Source organism: Seriola lalandi, unplaced genomic scaffold (assembly GCF_002814215.2).
Source record: "Seriola lalandi dorsalis isolate HSWRI2012SDOR001 ecotype SW California unplaced genomic scaffold, Sedor1 jcf7180002054898, whole genome shotgun sequence".
Classification (NCBI taxonomy): domain Eukaryota; kingdom Metazoa; phylum Chordata; class Actinopteri; order Carangiformes; family Carangidae; genus Seriola; species Seriola lalandi.
In genome coordinates, this window is record NW_019525450.1 from 2,065,688 (window position 1) to 2,085,187 (window position 19,500).

At 40.9% G+C, this 19,500-nt stretch overlaps 3 protein-coding genes across 5 annotated transcripts; 1 reads left to right on the top strand and 2 right to left on the bottom strand.

Annotated features, from left to right (window-relative positions):
- Positions 1-293: 293 nt before the first annotated feature.
- Positions 294-3,018, bottom strand: LOC111672231 (E3 ubiquitin-protein ligase TRIM21-like). The gene has a single exon (XM_023429601.2). It carries the CDS (start codon positions 3,016-3,018, stop codon positions 1,399-1,401), a length of 1,620 nt encoding a protein of 539 aa, XP_023285369.1. The 3' UTR covers positions 294-1,398.
- Positions 3,019-5,215: 2,197 nt separating this feature from the next.
- slc7a6os (solute carrier family 7 member 6 opposite strand) lies at positions 5,216-9,923 on the top strand. Its single transcript, XM_023429690.2, has 5 exons — positions 5,216-5,448; positions 6,226-6,555; positions 7,514-7,717; positions 8,503-8,635; positions 8,955-9,923. Exons 1-5 carry the CDS (start codon positions 5,260-5,262, stop codon positions 9,098-9,100), a joined length of 1,002 nt encoding a protein of 333 aa, XP_023285458.1. The 5' UTR covers positions 5,216-5,259; the 3' UTR covers positions 9,101-9,923.
- Positions 9,924-11,127: 1,204 nt separating this feature from the next.
- On the bottom strand, positions 11,128-19,231 carry slc7a6 (solute carrier family 7 member 6). Of its 3 annotated transcripts, none has more exons than XM_023429689.2 (10): positions 19,124-19,231; positions 14,692-15,274; positions 14,447-14,572; positions 13,824-13,968; positions 13,613-13,736; positions 13,391-13,494; positions 13,166-13,262; positions 12,776-12,925; positions 11,874-12,057; positions 11,128-11,779 (listed from the first exon to the last, which is right to left on the bottom strand). In XM_023429689.2, the coding sequence occupies exons 2-10, from the start codon at positions 15,179-15,181 to the stop codon at positions 11,712-11,714; spliced, it is 1,488 nt and encodes a 495-aa protein (XP_023285457.1). In that variant the 5' UTR covers positions 15,182-15,274; positions 19,124-19,231; the 3' UTR covers positions 11,128-11,711. The 3 variants fall into 3 exon arrangements, with proteins under 3 accessions (XP_023285457.1, XP_087036333.1, XP_087036334.1); XM_087180207.1 differs by lacking the exon at positions 19,124-19,231 and adding an exon at positions 18,727-19,108; XM_087180208.1 differs by lacking the exon at positions 19,124-19,231 and adding an exon at positions 18,370-18,630.
- Between the last annotated feature and the right edge of the window lie 269 nt (positions 19,232-19,500).

The following is a 19,500-nucleotide window of genomic DNA, read 5'->3' on the forward strand; positions in this document are numbered from 1 at the left end:
TTAACCCCCAAAAAGAACACGATACTTAAGAAACATTACACTCGAGGTCGTGACGTTGTACTGACGTTGTTGTAAAGCGGAATGATACGTAGTTAAAAGTCCCAGTGCTGGTATATCAGCGCTCAAGGAATGCCTCTCGTCCAATCAAATTACTTGGTCGGAACTAACTGTTGTATTTAAGTTAAAATGTTCTACTACTAAACAAAAAACCTTAAGCTTGCATTTGATTGTTGTTCTATTGAGTTCGTCACCTGAACTCGCGTGTTGGTTTGATGAAGGAAACAGGACACTCATTCAAAGTTCAAATCCCAGCATTTATTAAAGCTAACAGCAATATAGCATTAGAAAGAGGAGAGCTCTGGGCCAAACTATCTCTCCCTGACAACAACATGCAGTTGTGCCAGTTCACGAAGTCTGACACACTACCTCTTCCTGAGCCAGTCTTTCATATTCTTACACAGAGGAAATGATACAATGTGGGTTGAGTCTCTTCTTATCGGTCCATGCCGCTGTCTTCTTGTTTTGCTCCTCCACGTGTTCTCTCTTTTGCTTCACCTTGTGTTATCTGACTCCTCTATGCGGGACAGCCCTCGTGGCGGTGGATCTGTGAGAGATTCACACAAAGAGAGACAATACGCTACTCTATTCCTCGTTTTTTTGTCTTACTTCTGTTCCGGGATGTCTACCATATAAGGAGTTGTTTTTCCCCAGGTGGCCTTCAAACAATATCATAAGTTCAGTCTGTTCTTCTGTAACGTTGCACAGCAAGTTTTATAAAAAGTCACTTAGTTATAAGCATATTATGGTTACATCAACAATGCACACATTATTTTATTAAAAGTATAAAAACAGATTAATTTAAAATCTTCTACAGTTCTCGTAATGTAAAATCATAATCTAATCTAAATAGATACATACAGTAGATAAAGGTAACCTACAGACCCGTATAATCATGCACAGGATAAACAGGTAAATGGACTGATTGATTTCAGAAATACATATCCATTTATCAAAGTCAGCCTATTCCCGAACAACACATACTTATTGAGAAAAATAGAAGTAATGGGTAAATGGTCGAAAGGTCTAGCTTCTGTTACCAGTATCTAGAAATGTAAACTTGATCTAACAAACAACAACAAACTGAAACACTGATGTTCAATTGTATGAAAACTATTGCAACAATACCAATTAATATATAATTTTACATAATTTTCAGTTTAAAATCAAAACAAATGAATACATTTGAAACACAATGGGTGTTAATGAAGGGACATGGCAGGGTGTGTCTGGAAACAAAGCTTTCTGACTTGAGCGATCTGACTTAAGTGATGACTTAAGTGATAGGAAATAATAAATAAAAAATAAATGATAATAAAAAACATTTGATTTAATCAGTTTTCAGTTCAGTTGAACAATGGAGATCCTGAGAGGCGCAGAGTTGTTACCACCATCATTGAAACAGGGGCTGAAGAATGGGAGGAGTTTGTTTGGAAAGGAGCAGCCAGTGAAGGAGTAGATAATATCTGCAGCATCAACATCATAAAAGGAGACCAGTCCCTCCTCATAGTCCACAAACACCCCCACCTTCTGAGGCTGTGATTTCAGAGACAGCACAACATCAGGGTCGGCAAGAGCTACATACTCATTTCCATTCCGCAGCTGCAGGGTCCAGTAGCCGGCCTCCGGGCTTGATGTCACTTGTCCTTTCCTGTTTGCCGACACGCTGGTCACTCCTAAATCCCATTTAGTTTTCCCTTTAACCTCCACCTCATAGTAGAATCTGCCAGAGGAGAAGCTCTGCTTCCCCAAGACCATGACACAGTATGAAAATCTCTCTGGATTGTCTGGGAGATTCTTCTCCACATCACTGTGATTTACTTGCTTACCATCATCAGACAAGATGAGTTTAGGATGTGCCGTGTTAGGATCAAGAGTCACATCCACTGCGCACTGCTGCACCCTCTTCAATTCAGACTCAAGCAGCTTCGTCGTAACTTTGTTGAGCGTTTCCCTAAGTTGAGCCACAGCTCTGGCCACAGCTCCCTCAAACGATGGCTGATGGAGGCTGACTTTGTTCCAGTCCTTAGTGTTTGGACAAGTATTCAGAGATGAGAAGTTTTGCAGGAGGTGGAAGTGATCAGAGCATGAGAGCTGCTGAGCCTCGCTGTTCCTCTTCATCAGCTCTGAGATCTCCTGGTCCAGCTCTTTGATGAAGCCCTCGGCAGATTTAGCTGTCATTTTCTGTTTCTTTTTAATCTGCTCACTCAGCTCAGCCAGGCCTGTCTCAGCAAACTGCATCAGATCGGAGAAGACATGCACACCATCTGCTGTCTCTTTGTCTGCAGCTGCCTTGCTGATCTCTGCTGACCGTCTGAGCTCCTGTATCTTCAGCTCTCTCTCCTGGATCATCTGCTGAAATCCAGCCTGCGTCCTCTCCAGGTCAGTCTTCCTTCCTTCGCATTCTTCACTAAGAGGAACAACGTCATGTGTTTCATGGTCCGACTCATTACAAAACTGACATACACACATCTGCTCAGTCTTGCAGAACAGCTCCAAGAGTTCATTGTGCTTTGTACATATTCTGTCTTCCAGGTTATCCAGCGGGTCCATGAGCTTGTGTCTTTTTAGGCCTGACACTGTCTGATGTTGCTGCAGGTGAGTTTCACAGTACGAGGCCAGACACACCAGGCAGGATTTGAGAGCCTTCAGTTTGACCCCAGTGCACATGTCACAGGGGACCTCTCCTGGTTTGGCAACCTCTGAGGCTGTCTTTACAGCTGACTCTCTGAACTGAGCAACCATCTCAGAGATAAAAATATTGACATGCAGCTCATGACTTGTGTCAAAACGCTTTTTACACACAGGACACTGGCATTTTCTATTGATTCTCCAGTTTTGAGTGATGCAGCTCCTGCAGAAGTTGTGACCACACTGTAAGGAGACAGGAGTGTTGAACACATCCAGGCAGACGGAGCACAGAAAGCTCTCTTCAGACAGCAGACAGGTGGCAGCTGACATGTTGAACACACTAAAACCAGAAGTATGGATGTGAAATACCATCAGATTATTCAACGGAACGGATCAATACTTGTCTGAAAACGTGTCTTAAGTTATTCAGAATGATTGCCCTCCAGAAATGTTCATTTTTTTCAAGTGAAATATCCCATCTACATTTGCTAAAATTGCTCCAGAGTAAAAATTGTACCAACCTGTATAACTGTGGGACTGTTTTAGTTTCCTGAAAAATGCTGGAAGAACCAGGTTTCAGTCTAAAAGCAGAGACCTGTGTCGACTGCTGCCCATCACTCTGAAAGAAAACTCTAGTGACAATGGGGGATGTGACTTCTATTTGTCAGTGTTGCTCCACCTCTTCTTGAAATGTCCCCTGACTAACACCCTGAAGGCGAACAGTCTGTTGTGTTGTTTTTCCCTCTGTCTTTCTAGTGTCCAGTTCTAAAGGCACTGTAGCCCTCCTATCACAGGATGTGTACAAAGTATGATAAAACTGCTGGAGTAGTCGATCAAGCCTGACCAGATGTGTCTTAACTGAGACCACAAACACACATTACATTGTTGGAACCTACTACAAGGAGAATATGAAGGACAGAGGGCTGGGCATGGTGGACGGGGGAGGAGTTTAAGCAGATTATTCAGAAAAGGCAACTGAAGACAAAGAAGTTCACACAATTGATTTTAAAATTGTGCAACATGTGAGCTAATAATTTCCATTAGTGTCTGACTATGAATGCAATTTTCCAATTGTTGTGGAAATCTGTAATAAGAATCAAGACTCAGGCCCAACAAGGTGAGAGCCCTGAAAAGAGAACAAAACCCTCCCCTAGCTGGCAGCTGGTGGTGTCAAGATGCACAAGCAGGTAGCTATAAGTTCTCAGGAGTCAAAACCCAATTAAAAGGGAAGGAATGCAGATAAAGAAATACTCCTTTACCACAGTCAAGGACAGTTCAGCTCTAACTGGAACTGTCAGCTCAGTAACTACAAAGGAATTCAAATGAGGTTGCATGACCGGTTACAAAAACAATCACATCAAAATCCATCCAAATAAATTTACATTTTTACAGTTGATAGTTATCACTTAATGTATTAGTACAATTAAAATCATTTTGGAAAAAAATTATAGTCTATAAATAAAATGTAAAATATACTCTTAAAAATAATGCTTAAAAAGATTATTAAATGTGCAAATTAGTAATCCTACTTGATTGTAATGTCTTATTTAAGTTAATTTGATTAACTTAATTTACCAATTCATAACTTAAAGCTATTTTTAAGTTTTGCTCCTGCTACATAGCCAGCGTTAGCATTAACAGGTGTTTACTTACCAGTATAGAAATATATGTTCAGCATCAAACTTAATTCCTTTACTTACCAAGAGCTGTCTCCGGCGGTGGAAAGCAACACTTATGTTAGCTGTTGTTTTCCTTCTATTTCTATTAATTATTTTTTTTCTCCTGAAAACCTGCTAAACAGCTAGCTCCGGTCAGTTGCAGTATATCTATCCCGAAGAAGTAGGCTGTTCAGAGGGCACACTGTAACATCTCAATATAAGATATATGAGGCTACCTAATAGGCTACCTAAAAAATTTAGGTTATCAGTATTATGATAGATAGATAGATAGATAGATAGATAGATAGATAGATAGATAGATAGATAGATAGATAGATAGATAGATAGATTAAGGATTCATTAAGGTGACACACACCAGACACCAATGAATGAGCTCTGTGAACGTATAATTAAGTGGACAAATTAAGTAATTTAGGGGCACAAAATTATAATTTTAGGAAACGCATAATTTATTTAACTATTTACATCTTAATTGAAAATAGAAGTCACATTGAACAGAGATCGCATTAATACAAAACAATCACATACAAATTATCATTAATACATAGACTCCAAAACAACATTAGGGCAATGGTGAATTATCTTAATAAAAAACATTAAACAAAGAAAACAAATAAATGTTTTTTAAATAAATGTATAAATAAAGGTTTAGAATATTTCTTGATTTAAGAATATGAATATCACCATTGGCAAATTGATTATATATCTTTTTAATTTTATTATTATTATTGAAGATCCAAAACGGTACAATGTTGTCAACAATAGGGATTTTCCTACCTGCTGCACTCCGCCGTGTTATGACGTTTGTGGTACCCGGAAATAAAGGCGGAGTTAGAGCTCTATCGACTTCCCTCTCTCTCTCTCTGCCAGACAGCCCAGACAGAGGAACAACATGGATCCAAACACGACGGTTTTGCGAGTCAAGCGAAAAAGGGGGACCGACCCCGCAGATGCTTTGTTGCTGGCATGTAAACGGATCCGACCGGAAACGGCCCAGAGCTCAGGCGAAACGGTACCTGAGCCCAATGAAGCCGAGGTGGAGAACTCAGTCTTCAAACTCGTGGCGACCGTAGCGACACAGGTGAGAGGCCCGCTGGCAACGGTGTTAGCTAACCGAGCGCTGCTGGTTAACGTCAGCGCTGTTTGCGTTGGAAACATTAGGCATAGGTTAGCTTTAAGAAAATAAACGTTAGTTAGCGGGTCGCTATAAACGTAAAATTCGTTTTTTTGTCAAACTGACTAGCTCATAGCTGAGTTGAACTAATTAGTGATTGTCGTCGTTGTAAAACAACGCACCCTCTATGCTAGTTGTTGTTAGCATAGCATTACGGCTATTCAGCCAACGTTAGCCATTTATAGGCTCCAAATCGCATTAGCATGTGCTATCGTTAGCTCATTAAGTTGGTGTTGTGATGTGTACAGGCCTCGGAAATTATTTGACTTCATCCAGAATCTCGTTTTAAAACTGTAACATTATTTAATCTAGTATTAAACAAGCAAGTCATGTCCGTCACGCAAGCTAATTATCAAAGGTAAAGATATCCTGGAATGTGCTCTTATTAAAATGTCTACTCCTTTTTGGTGTAATGTTATCACAAGCAAATTTCTGCCTCTATATAAATATTCATATGCGAACCTGTTGTGTTTATGTTCACTGTGCCATTTTGAGAAAAATATTGATTTAGTGATGCTGTGAATGTTTATTTAAAAAAAAAAAACTGGGTAGTGAGATGTTTTTGTTTATTACTTCGTGCAAACTAGAGTTTCGTCCAACTTCCAGGTGTCGGGAATTAAAGCTAAAGAGTCCCTCGTTTTCATATAAGAGCTCAATAGATTGTCATTTTCATCTCATCACCAGGATGCTCCCGTTCAGACCCAGGTCCGACAGGCTTTGGCTCGGCCTCGCATGGCCCACGCAATGCGCCCCTCTGCTGCCAGTTCCAAAAGGATAATTGGGGACCTACGGAGCACAAAGTGGAGCACCCGGAGGGAGGAACGCTACAGGATACTGTCCAGTCACCGTACAGGGCTGTCAAGTCCAACTGAGCCACAGAGCCCTCAGACCAATGCCCCTGAGAACGAAGGGGAGACTGAGAAAGAGCAGGACAAATGTTGGGGTCTTGGTGAAATCCAGGTGGTTGATCTCATACATGAGGATGCAGAGGAACAAGGCAAATCTTCTTCCAAGGTGAGTTGATGGTTATTGTAGCTGACTAGTGATGATTGTTTACGCTACAAGAATATGTTGGGGGTTTTTTTTGTGTGTTTTTTTTACTGTTGAGGTGTAAATCCTTTAACATTTATTAATTTTGTTCTGAATGGTATCTTTTTGTTGCTCAAGGATCAGTATTACAACAGTGTAAAACATGAAAATAGTTTTAGAAGTATGATAATAAACAGGAATCATAATCAAAATATGTGTTGGTACTGGTATCTAGCTGTGGGACATTACCCAGTCAGTACACAGTATCTTGGGGGTCAGATCTGCTTACCAACATCCGTGCCTGGGAAGTGGATGAGATGTATGGGGCAGCAATAGCTGTGGAGGTAAAGCAGGTCATCCACTAATCATCTGATGGAACATTGGTGGTTGAATGCATGCGTGTGGTCGAAAAATGTGGCTTGCAGTGTAAACTGCTTTGAGAGGTTGATAAGTCTAGAAAAATGCTATATGTGTAGTCCATTTACCATATATTTATGTTGGTGCAGCAACAGAAGCTTTCTTCAAGCTGCCCTGAAAAAAAAACTGCATATTTATGAAATGTTGTCCCATTAGGTTGCTTCTGTTCTCATTACATACAATTGTAATGCCAATTCAGTAAATGTTAACAGCCATAACTCCTTGCTTCTCTCCTTGATCATAGTCAAAAATCCTGCAGAGTTCAATATGTAACGAAAGGTTAGGATTACTGAGAAAGTAAATAGTAGCAGCATAATGCTTCACACCTTGTTAATTAATAGTTGAAATGATTTTTCTATATAAAGAATAGATCTGTACACAAATGCTTTACGTGTTTAGCCCCTTATGGTATTGTGTGTTACCTGCCTTGGTTAATCTGTTAGATGTTACATTAGGCATTAGACATTTTTTAACATGGATAGCCTCAATGGTAATTAATTAACTCTCATGCTCTATTCTTCTTAAGACGTTGCCTTCGGATCCGGAAGTCATCCTGTGTAACAGCACAAAGATGCTGCGGGAGCATCTGAGCATATCTGGAGAGGGACTGGGTGAAGAACACCGAGAGGACGAGGACTACGTCTATGATCTTTACTACCAGGAAACAATCACACCAGGGTGGATCCAGGACATCCTGTCTGTCAGGGCCTATGCTGATGAGGGAGAACTGGTGTGTGTGGATGGATGGACAGGCGGATGAATGAGTGCTGAAATCGGAGTGAGTGAATGAAGAAATGGGTGAAATAGAGCATTAGAAATGGGGAAAGCAAGGGGTCTGAGTTCACACCCGTTCTGTGCTAACTGCTTGTGAAATCTATTCAGACAAATCAGCGAGAGTCATCTGACATGCAGCTGTTCTTGATTTTATATATATATATATATATATATATATACATACATACATACATACATACATACATACATACATACAGGCCAACCTGTGAAATTTGTCCCTGCTCTGTCTTATATTTGGGTTAAGTCTAAGCAGTGGCCCTGAATCTAACACTGCTTCAGGTCAATCAGTACAGTGGGCTTGTTTCTCCATGTGCTGTTGTTCTGATGTGACAGATGAGGCCACAATATATAAAATGAGACTAATGACAGTAGTGGGGCATATTTTTTATTATATGTAACCCAATAATATAATATATAGTAAAAGTCTATATGTAGCACTGAAACTGTTGGTGACATTTCTTGCAGACTAAATATGTTTGCCTGAATATTGTCCCATTTGAGAACCATTTTAAAATCCATCTTAAATATTTATAGAGTGCTCAGCAGGTGACTTCATTTAGACAGTTGAATAAAGTGATTGTCTAAAAGGTGTTCATTAGGGTTAGATTTATAATAAGAAAGGCTTTATTTTATTATTAATACATTTTCCCAGCCTACTAAAACAAATAATGAATTAACCAAAATGAGGCTTTCAAAATAAAGGGATGTTGTTTATCTCAGGTGCCTGACCTTGTGGTTCATGAAGAGGAGGTGTATGAAGATGAGGATGATGAAAATGAGGAAGGCAACTGGAGGAATGACTACCCTGATGAAGACAGTGATGCAGACAGTGACAGAGAGGAACGCTATGGTGGTATGTATTTATTACTGTGTTGAGCCTGTGTAGATGTGAAAAATATTTTTTCTCAAACTGTGATCTACATGGAAGATGAAATATAGACCGGACATGCTTTTGTTCACTTTGTGGTGCCTGACAGACATGTGTAGACATGTCCCAGCCTCATACAAGACTTGAAATTTCTGTTACAGAGGCACATTACTGATGTGTGTCTGGAGAGACAACGTGGACTATTTCTAATAATTAATCATGTACAATAGCATTTCCAAATGTGAGGCACTCATCCCAGTCCTTGCTTGTCATTCATCGGCTGATTTCCGCCTCGTGTCCTCAGGTTACTGGGAGGAGGAACACTCGTACAGCCGGAGGAGCTGGGAGAGCTACCAGAGGGAAGTGCTGCATGAGCTGGGCTGCCGTGGTGAAGATAATGATGAGGAGGAGGAGGATGATGATGATGGAGACAAATACAATTCCGATTGATCTACCCCCTTAACCCACACTGTCAGTGGATCTTCCCAATGCCCTCTCCTTAGATAACACCGTACTCCATAGACATCTGTGTAGTTGAGAGAGGAGGAAAGCAACTGCTAGAATGGCACACAATATGGCAACATGCCTGACAAAATTTTCTTTAAGAAATGCAATCTTAAAATGTAGCAATTAATGTGTAGCACTCATCAGATTTTTATTACGTTCCTAATTTCAAGTATTATTAACATCAGTAAAAATGTAACAGGTAAAATTTCATGTGCCAAAGTATAACAAAGTCACTGAGTCACAAAACGTGTAGACAACCAAAATGCACGTTACTTACATACCACATCACACAGCTTTTTAGTGTGAAATCATCTCTCTCTGTACTACAGATTCTTAAGGAGTAGGTATTATTTGTAGAGGGATCCAGTGTCTTTTTTTTTTTTTTTTTAATTGTGGTGGAGTGATTTTGTGTGTGGGTGTTTGTTCAAAGTGGATGCGTGTTAGAAATATTGCACATTAGTGTGATATGCCTCGTATGCTTTGTGCTGTTAACAGTTCTGTTAGTGAGATGTCTTGGGCCGTGTGTGGTTGCAATTTAGGGTGTTTGCATTTTGTGCATGGTAGTGTTTGGGTGTGTGTATGTGTATGTATAATTGTGTGTTAGATTTCTGCATAATTCGAAAGCGTGTTGCAACTTTTTGTGTTGTGTGTGTGTGTGTGTGGGTCAGAAATCCCCCTTGAATTTCTTGGATGCTTGTTGAATTCAACTTTTGTAAATATGTAGATGTGTATAAAAAGAAAGCTTTCAAAATAAACATAAAACATATCTTTTGTCAATTTTTTTTTTTTTTTTACCTCCACCATCAACACAAACTGGTTCGTTTTGAAGAATTTATTGATTGACCCTAAAATTAGATCAGTTTGGAGGTTGAACATATAATCTCATCATTCAAGATCCAGAGACAGTATGCAGCCCAGTAACCCACAAACTCAAATGTTCTGTTGGAAGTGGGGGAGGGAAATGTGACAAAATAATGGAAAACTGAGATTCAGCGTTATTATTGCTGGGGTTAGTGACCTCATGAGCTGTTTTGCTCAGTTACATTCCTGAGGTGATGCAGTGTTATTTTTCTGAGGTAGGCCAGTGATGACAGGTGTGTAAAAATCTGTCCCAACTGGTATGAAGTTTTCAAACTGATGCATAAAGTATTTTCCTTTTTTAGGCTTAGGAAAAATCCCTGACAATCAATCTTTCTCATCTTGAAAATGTTCCTCTTATGTCCAGGATTTAGGGTAAACTCTGCTGTCTAGGAGGGGTTGAAATGCAGATGATGAAATAAGGTTTCATTGACATTAAATGGATTTTCCATGTCCAAAACTGCCTGTACTGCAATCATTTGGGATGTAACTGCACATTAAAACTTCACTTCCCTTAGTACTCAACAGTTTCCTAATGATTATACACATACGTATTATGCATCTTGTGGCCACATGGTACTTGTGTGTGTTACGTACAGTCAGACCACTGGACCAGGAGAACACCAGTGCCAACGCACAATCTCATTAACGGCACAAGATCGAAACCAGAGGTGCAATTTAGGATGAATTGACAGAGTAGATTCTGAGATACAGTATGTATGAAGCAGAGTTTACTTGAGACCATTTAGAACAAAGGTCGGAGTAATGTTACACAACTGGACTTAAAGATGGATAACAATAGAACTACAATGGATAACTAAAATGCTATTTTGACCCACTTCTCAATGTGTTGAGGTCTTGAACACAGCACACTGTGTACTGATTTAGTGTTAAACAGTTTAAAGCAAATACAAGGAACAGGAAGTCTCCAGCTTCCTACAATGCCAGAGTGGACTCTGCAGACACTGAACCCACCTCAGCTGAGATGCTGAACAAAAGTTAAAATGCAAAGAACACACACAAAGAAATACTATATAGTGGCACCAAAATGACATCAAGGCAGTGGCATAAGGATGATGATTCAACATCTTCACATAGCAGCAGACAAAAAATATTTTCTTCCCTTTTATCATTCAGCAAATGAATGACAGAGAATTTATGATACTTTAATTCTCAGTAAAATCATCACATTCATACACACACTGTTCATAATATGTTTCAGTTACAATAACTTAAGTCCATACCATAAAATGCACTTGCATCATTATCAGGTCCCTGTGGTCGTCTACACAGCACCTGTAAAATCTCACAGGCACATGCTACTCAAAAGGCATTTATACAATTACCTATAAACTGAAAAGGCAAATCGTTTTTACTGAAGGTCATTAAACAGTGGGATGAAGGAGTGAAACTGTAATAATATCCACAATATGTAATATATCTGTACTGACTCTACTAAAGTTTGAAATCCTCCAATGTCCTTGGATTCCAGGATGAATCTGCAAGTGAACTTGTGCATCTGTGGCAGGATTTCCAGTGTTGTAAACAAGTCAGTGAAGTCCGAGAGCTTCAGCGTTTGTGCAGTACAACAAAAAAAAAGAGTCATAAATCCAGATTCCCCTGTCTGGTCCCTTGGTGACTGTCAGCTTTGAGGATGCAGAGACTGCTGGGTAAAGTTTTTGAAGTGCACTGGATGCTATTCACTTTTGTCCATCTCTGTCAGTACGCAGTAGCAGGAGTACTGGGTAAAGTGAGTCAGAGATCCTGCAGTAAGAGACAACAACATGTTGTTAAGAGAGAGCAAAGAGTTGAAATGACAAGTGCTGGCTGTTGCCTTAGGGCTGTGTAGTACACTCACGCAGTAGCTTGGTGATGACAGGCGGTCGCTTGGACTCTGGTAAATAGACACCCAGGAAGTAGACAGGAACGCCTGACAAGGCAATGGCAATGCCGATCAGAGAGTTGACCGTGTCGCTGTAGAGAGGCACTGCCACCAGGAAAACAGCACACAGACAGAACACCACCGGGTACAGTAAAGTCAACTGTAGAGAGAGAAATCAAGAGCGTGAGCTAGAACCGCAACAAAAAAAACAACTTATTTTAAAGGTCCCATATTGTATAATGTGAGATGTCCATGTGTTGTTTGATTATAAAGCAGGTCTAGGTTCTATATTAATACTGTGAAAGTGTCAAAGTGCTCAGTCCACAGAAAAATGCACACAGCCTGTATTCAGAAACTGAGCCTTAAAACCAGCCGTCAGGACATCTGTAACTTTGTGATGTCACAACAAAGTCATGCCCCAAGCGCCACCCACCTGAACCCACCATGTGACCTTGCAGGATTTGGTTTCTCTGAGTGTTTGCCTGAAATCTGCCTTATTTTTATTTGTCAGAAGAGAGGCTCAGAGCCTCCTCTCTTCTGATTGGCTCACTGACCTGTTGTTACTAGAGCTCCAGAGAGAAGCCTGAGAGAGGAGATGTAAAACTACATTAAGATAGTTTTTGGTTCTTAAAACCACAAATATATCTTCTTATGGATCAAAACTTAAAATAAAACAGGAAAAGTGTAAAATATGGAACCTTTAAAAATCTTTGCTTTAATGTGATGACTATGATTCAATTATTTTGAATATTTCTTCCCTTATTTGAACTCTGCACCTCTCCTGTACAGAATTTTCTACTATTATATGTCCCAGACCCAGATAAGTGGATGAATGGATGGGTGCTCAGGATAACACAGGTGTGTTTAACTGGTCTGACCTTCAGAGGTCTGGGTCTGTCAGGCTCCTTCCAGCGGAGGTAGATCTGGCCGGCAATGGACAGACCCATGAAGAACCAGTAGCTAAAGCTGTAGTAGTTGATGAGCTGAAAGATGTCCTCCACTGTCAGGTAGATCAGTGACATGACACACTGGACAATGGACAGAGGAGGAAAAGGAGGGTGGGAACAGTTAAGGAAGTGCAGCCAGATACTTTGAGTTTCCATTAACATTAGTATTTTAATAACTAGTTTGTAGAATAGTTTCAAATCAGCTGATACAGTGAAGGAGACAAGTATAGTGAGGAGGCTCCACCTTACAGTATACTGCCATTAAGTGGACATTTCCTGTACTTCCTTGACCATATACATATGACTGATCCATATTCATACATTGAAGATGAGAGCAGGGACCGGAGTGAATCTCTGTATGTGGATCATGGACAGAGCGTCTGGAAGGTGACCCTCACGGGAGCCCACGAAGAACAACCTGGATGCAATACACATGAATTAAGACTGATAAAAGCAAAGTGATATAGTGTTATACTGGTCATATAAAAATGAATCTGTAAGCCATAGTAAGTAAGTAGTAGTAGTGTGTGTGTGTGTGTTTTGTACCTGGATGCAGCGATGATGGAGGCGTTTAGGCCTCCGTAGCAGGAAAGAGCTACAGCGATGGGGATGGTCCAGCTCATCACACCAAGAGTATGATCTGCAAATGTCTGAACCGAGCACATAAACTGGTTTAGCTGCAGGTTCATCTCACACACACACACATCCATCTTCTTCTCCATCTGATCACCTGCTTTAGTCAAAGCGCTTTACATTTTGTTTACTCACCACTGCCACTGCATCACTGGCCAGTATAGCGCTAACATCCAGAACAGCATAGTAGGCCACATTGGTGAGGATGTAGATGATGGTGACAATGGGCATAGAGATGGCGATGGCCAGGGGAAGGTTCCTGGAAACGACAGGATATCAGAGCATTACCAGGCTGATTCAAAAATTTGGAATTGCCACTACTCGTACATTCAAAAGGAAAAATGACCTTTCAGGGTTTTTGATCTCCTCAGTAACAAAGTTGAGAGTGTCCCAGCCGGAGTAAGAGAAGAGAGCGGAGTAGAGTGCCAGTGCGATGTCACCAGGATCTGTAGACGATCCCTGAAAGGACGATTCAAAGTTGGTTGTGTAACCTACGACACAGACACAACAATTAAAGGGTCAGTCAGTGAAATGTTATTGCATCCATCCAAGGAAAATGATCATAAAACTGTTTGTGTCCTTGAGGTTCCACTGTCAATGGCTGCTGAGATTCAAACTTCCTTGCTGTTTCAGCAATGCCAGTATCAATAAAGTTATGCAAGTATTTTATAAATTAAGCTCACCAAGCGTTTTCCTCTGACTGTTAGGACAGAGTAAGGTTCATGTCAGCAAATATATTTTACTATAAAGTGGTAAAGTGTCATTCCTTTCTTGTATGAGTCATACTACACATAGAAGTCATGAGACAAAATGTTGGTGTGGAGCTGTGGATCAGACACGACACTGAACAATGTATTGAAATCACCTTCCCAACACTTAGAAGATGCTGGAAATCCGTCGCCATGTTTAATTGGAATATGGAAACACATCCCATATGTGTTTTGTCGCCATGCAATGTTAACAACTCACCCTGGCACAGCTTGACGATGCCAGTGGCGATGATGACAATGAGGGCCGCCACCTTAGCATAGGTGAAAGTGTCCTGCACACGGGTGCCCCACTTCACATAGGCGGAGTTGATGAATGTCAGTAAGCCTGGGGAGAGACAGGAAGGTGTTCACAGGTGTGCTCAGTGTTGAGTCCAGTCCTGCAGGAACAGGTAGACAGACACGATCAAACAGCAGTGGGATGCAGAAGAGATCACATGTACTTACATATACACGCTGCAGCGATGAGCCTGGCTGCTGTGTACGGCGGTTCGCATGTTGGGAAGAGCGGCTGCACCAGGTAGTTTGCAAATGTAATGGCGATAACCGCCTGGCTGGTGGGCTCGATAATCAACAGAGACGTCCACAGACGAATAAATGCAATGAAGCCGCCAAACGACTCCAGGATGTATGCATAAGATGCCCCTGATTTGGTGATGGTGGTGCCCAGCTCAGCGTAGCACAGGGCCCCCACCACAGAGAACAGGCCCCCAATAACCCAAATGACTAGCGACAGCCCGTAAGAAGCGCTGTAGAACAGCACACCCTTGGGGGAGACGAAGATGCCAGAGCCGATCATGTTTCCTACGATCAGACTGACCCCGTTGAGCAGCGAGATCTCCTTCTTCAGCTGCATGCTCTCTTTGGGCGCCTCCAAAAGATGCGAGGAGTGGCCAGCACTGCCATTCGACTTCTTGGATTCTTCCCGGTCAGTCATGGCGCTGTTGTCTCGGCGCTGAGCCAGCGAGAGCAAAGGACAGACTGTGGACACTGTATGTCCTGGTCCCTATCTGGCAACCTCTGGAGCACCCTGTACAAAACATACAAATGTACCAAGTCATTACCAATAAGGTAAAGAGGAGCTTAATGCTAAATGATGAGTCAGAGCAGTGTCCTGTGGCTGGTACTTAATCTAATGTATCAAACACCTGTAAAAGAAAGGTCATGGCTCAAGCTCAGAGTATCAAGGGAACGGGAAAGAGGTTTTGGATGAGCAGATAACAGAGAAGGCAGTGACAGTGGAAACATTAACTGCGGAGGACGCTCATAGGTGATTCAGCAGAGCTTCTCTTTGTGCTGCTATACCATTGTCTGAATCTACATTCTTCTCAGAAACACACAGAAGAAATTAAATATTAAAAAAATGAATTACAAACTAAAAATCCACTTCCATCTCTTAAAGGTCCCATACTGTATAAAGGTAGATTTCCATGTCTTTTTTGATTATAAAGCAGGTCTAGGTTCTATATTAATACTGTGAAAGTATCAAAGCGCTCAGTCCACAGAGAAATGCACACAGCCTGTATTCAGAAACTGAGCTTTAAAACAAACCATCAGGACTTCTGTAACTTTGTGATGTCACATCGAAGCAGTCACCGCCCTCAGTCATGCCCCAAGCCCCGCCCACCTGGACCCAGTATGCGACCTTGCAGGATTTGGTTTCTCTGAGTGTTTACCTGAAATCTGCTGTATTTTTATGATCACACAGAAAACATTCAGCCTCTCTTCTGATTGGCTCACCGACCTGTTGTTACTAGAGCTCCAGAGAGAAGCCTGAGAAAGGAGATATAAAACTACACTGAGATGCTTTTTGGTTCTTAAAACTACAAATATATCTTCTTATGGATCAACACTTCAAATAAAACAGGAAAAGTGTAAAATATGGGACCTTTAATATCTGCCACAGCTAAACCAAATCAACTCCCCTCCCCTCTTACCCTGTGTGAACTGTTCATCTGTCCTTTACTACAGCGAGAAAGCCCTGAGGGTCACAATCAGGCCCTCACGGTTTATTGAAAGGACATTTTAATCAGAGCAAAATCATTAGTGACAACCATATTTTAAGCTCACACACACGGAAACAAAACATTAAGACAGAATGCCACAGAGACATTTAGTATCCTGGGGCTGTTGTGAGGGGTTGCAGTATCTGTTTGTCCAGTAATCCCCTTATAACTTATGTTATAAAGGATACATAAAGTTAAATTGGTTTGAAGATGGTGTCATTTCAGAGAATGATGTGAACTGTCTCCACGCAGGGCCGAGAGAGAGGAGGGGGCATATAGATGAGGGAGGGACTAGCATGGGCCGTGCTGCATGTAATGTAGGTGTGGAAGGTCTAATTTATAAGACAGTAATATTAGCATAAACCAGACTGGAGGGTCAGTTATTATCACAATGGGCTGGTGCGTGTGTGTCCTTGTGCATGTGAGGCTCATGCTTCCGTTCAACCATTAGGCATCTGCTCCTCACCACCACACCACCTGTTTACCTGCTGATGACAGACCAATCAATAAGTCAAACAATCACACTGCTACTGTTCACTTAAATCTCATCGCTCAACAACAGACACATCGAAAAAGAAGTAACACTATTTGTCTGAAGGCTGAAGTCAAGCCACATTAGCTGAAATGTGAAGGTGTTGGTGGTGTGAGTCTTCATAAGTGTATGTGAACTTGTGTGTGTCTGTCACCTGTGAAATGTGTCAAACGATATGCATCGTGGTTAAAAATTCTGAAGACGTAACATAGGTGTGATGCACAGTGAACTTTGTAATACTTCCAGTGCTGGAGCACATGGTGGGACATCCAGGGGGCGTTTAAGATGCTTTTCATGTGATTGTGATGTCCTGGGTTGGAATTTAGCCCAGGACCTTTGACACATGACACCACCTCCTTCTTTTTCTAATACAGGCTAAAAGTACCGCTCAACAACCTAAAGAGACAAACAGGAAGCTGAGTGTACTGCAGAGTGCATCAGATGAAAAGATCAACATTGTTAGAAGTCCAACCAAAGACAGAAGAAAGGAAAAGAAAAAGAAAAAGGTGCAACGTCTTCTCTGCATATGATTCAACAAGTCACACCAGCTCTACGAGCAGCTTGAAGACTTCTGTATGAGATCAGCGCAAAGTTAATAATTTATCCACTTCCAGACTTCCAGAGCTGAAACAATTGGTCAATTGGTCTTCTTGATTTTCTGATAGACAGAAAATTAATTGACAACAACGTCATCAATTTGCTGCTTTTCTCTTGCTTTTTCTCTCAGTTGGTCATACAAAGCCACTTAATTGCATATCAGCTTTAGAAAATTGTGACAGGCACAACTTGTAGATAAAACAGTTAATCGATGACAAAATAATCAGCAGCTAGGTACAGTATGTAGGTATCTGAGAAACAAGGTCAACAAGGTGGGAGCAGCTACAGGAAGGTAAACAGAGCTAGAGCTGCTCATAATGAAAACTATTCATCTACTTCTTCACTCTTTCAAACCTGTGACAGTTGACACTTCCTGCCTATGCTGTGTTCAGTCTATTACCAAAATCTATTATCAGTGGTCTGCTTTCAAGAACAAAATGTCATTTATTAATATCACAACTGTCAGAGATCCTTTTCTCAAAGTTGGATATTCTGCAAACAAGATTACATTTCAAGATTAAAGTAAAAATGTGCAGACAAACTTTGTCAACCTAAACAAAGCCAAACTATTTACAGCACATTACTGTAATCACAAAGTGAGCAACTTTTAGACTTAGTCCAACCTGTATTATATGTGGAAAAGTGGGTGAAAATATCATTTGTTTAGGCCTTTGTCATGCCTATTGAAATATTATTTTAAATTATTAGGCTATTTAAATTACTATAATTAATTTGTTAAAAAAAATATTATTATTAAAATATTATTTCAATAGGCCTATTGTGTGCCAATCTTACACAAGATCATGCTAAAGGTGGATAAATCTTTCAACCAATAATGACCCAAGCTACTTTTGGATTAGCTTCAGTTTTAAGGCTAGGTCAGCAGGGATCTGTCTATTTCCTGATATAATGTTACTTCCCTGGAGACACATGACAGCTAGGCTATATAATAATAAACATCATCATATAAAAAGACATCTTTAACCTTACCATGCATTCCGGGCCAGCGTTGTCTCACTAAAATAACCAGTGCCAAGTAACACTACATTACTACCCTACACTTCCGCTTCTACCTTTCACAATAAAGCCACAATTCTGTCTGTCGCAACTTCGGTGGAAATAAGTTATTTCTCTTTCTCTAAGTATTTTACTGAAGTTAAGTTTATGTATATAGTCCAAAACCACATAATGGTTTACTGTTTACGAATCGAGGTTAAATAGGGGTAATTCAAAGGGAGAGCCCCGTTCTACCGATAGCTGTCCTTCATGAATTAAAAAAAAGAATTACAATGAATATCCTGTTATTAAAAAGCTATCATAACAATACGCCTGTTTTTTTCTGCATACCTTAGCGTGTTTCGACCTATGGTTTCAACTGCAGAGGTTAGTCTGATCTTTGTTTTGATCCACTACATCACGGCTTTGAACCCAAACGATAAAAAAAAAAATGTCTGCGTCCACCTCGCATCAATAAAAATCACCTCCACTGTCACAAAATACACAATGTGGAGAAATAATTCCCAATTTAGTCTTTCACTTTGAATGTCTCCCTCCTCATCTCCGGTTCTGTCTCGCCTTTCTGCGGTTCGCTTGTCTCCGGTGCAAATAGACGCGACTTCCCTTTTGTCCCGATGGGTCTAAATCCAGGTTATCCTGTCTTCACCGGACACGGCGACACTGTCCCGCTGTAACAGAAACAATCCCCGCTCAGCAGAAACAGGCTCGGGACATGTCCCAGTCTTACCTGTGCTGGTTTGCCTCCTCCCTGGGCGGTTTGAAAGGCAGCCAACAGTGTCCGCTAACAAACGCATCAGCACCGGTAGACAACTGCTGCTGCTGCCGCTGCCGCTGCTGCTGCTCAGAGGAGGCGTCATGTGACCTGCTAGACTACAGTAGGCCTGTGCATACGTTACATTATGGTTATTGTCAGGACACAGCACCTTCACTTACTGAAACAAACATTTTGTTTGTCATCCAGCAATGACCAAATTAATCTATAGCAATGCAGGAATCCGTGAAGTCATTATTTGTTTGTATAACAGGTTTCCATCACAATTTATCAAAAATGCTTAAAATGGATTAATAATTGTGAAGAAATACAAGAATCTTGAACGGTAATGA

Excerpts from the sequence above, each read along its gene's own strand:
- slc7a6os (XM_023429690.2), top strand. The coding sequence starts at position 5,260 with ATGGATCCAAACACGACGGTTTTGCGAGTCAAGCGAAAAAGGGGGACC. Across the intron at positions 5,449-6,225 it reads TGGCGACCGTAGCGACACAG|GATGCTCCCGTTCAGACCCA; the intron begins GTGAGAGGCCCG and ends TCTCATCACCAG. Across the intron at positions 8,636-8,954 it reads CAGAGAGGAACGCTATGGTG|GTTACTGGGAGGAGGAACAC; the intron begins GTATGTATTTAT and ends TCGTGTCCTCAG.
- LOC111672231 (XM_023429601.2), bottom strand. The coding sequence starts at position 3,018 with ATGTCAGCTGCCACCTGTCTGCTGTCTGAAGAGAGCTTTCTGTGCTCC.
- slc7a6 (XM_023429689.2), bottom strand. The coding sequence starts at position 15,181 with ATGACTGACCGGGAAGAATCCAAGAAGTCGAATGGCAGTGCTGGCCAC. Across the intron at positions 14,573-14,691 it reads CATCGCTGCAGCGTGTATAT|GCTTACTGACATTCATCAAC; the intron begins GTAAGTACATGT and ends GTCTCTCCCCAG. Across the intron at positions 13,495-13,612 it reads CCAGTGATGCAGTGGCAGTG|ACATTTGCAGATCATACTCT; the intron begins GTGAGTAAACAA and ends TGCTCGGTTCAG.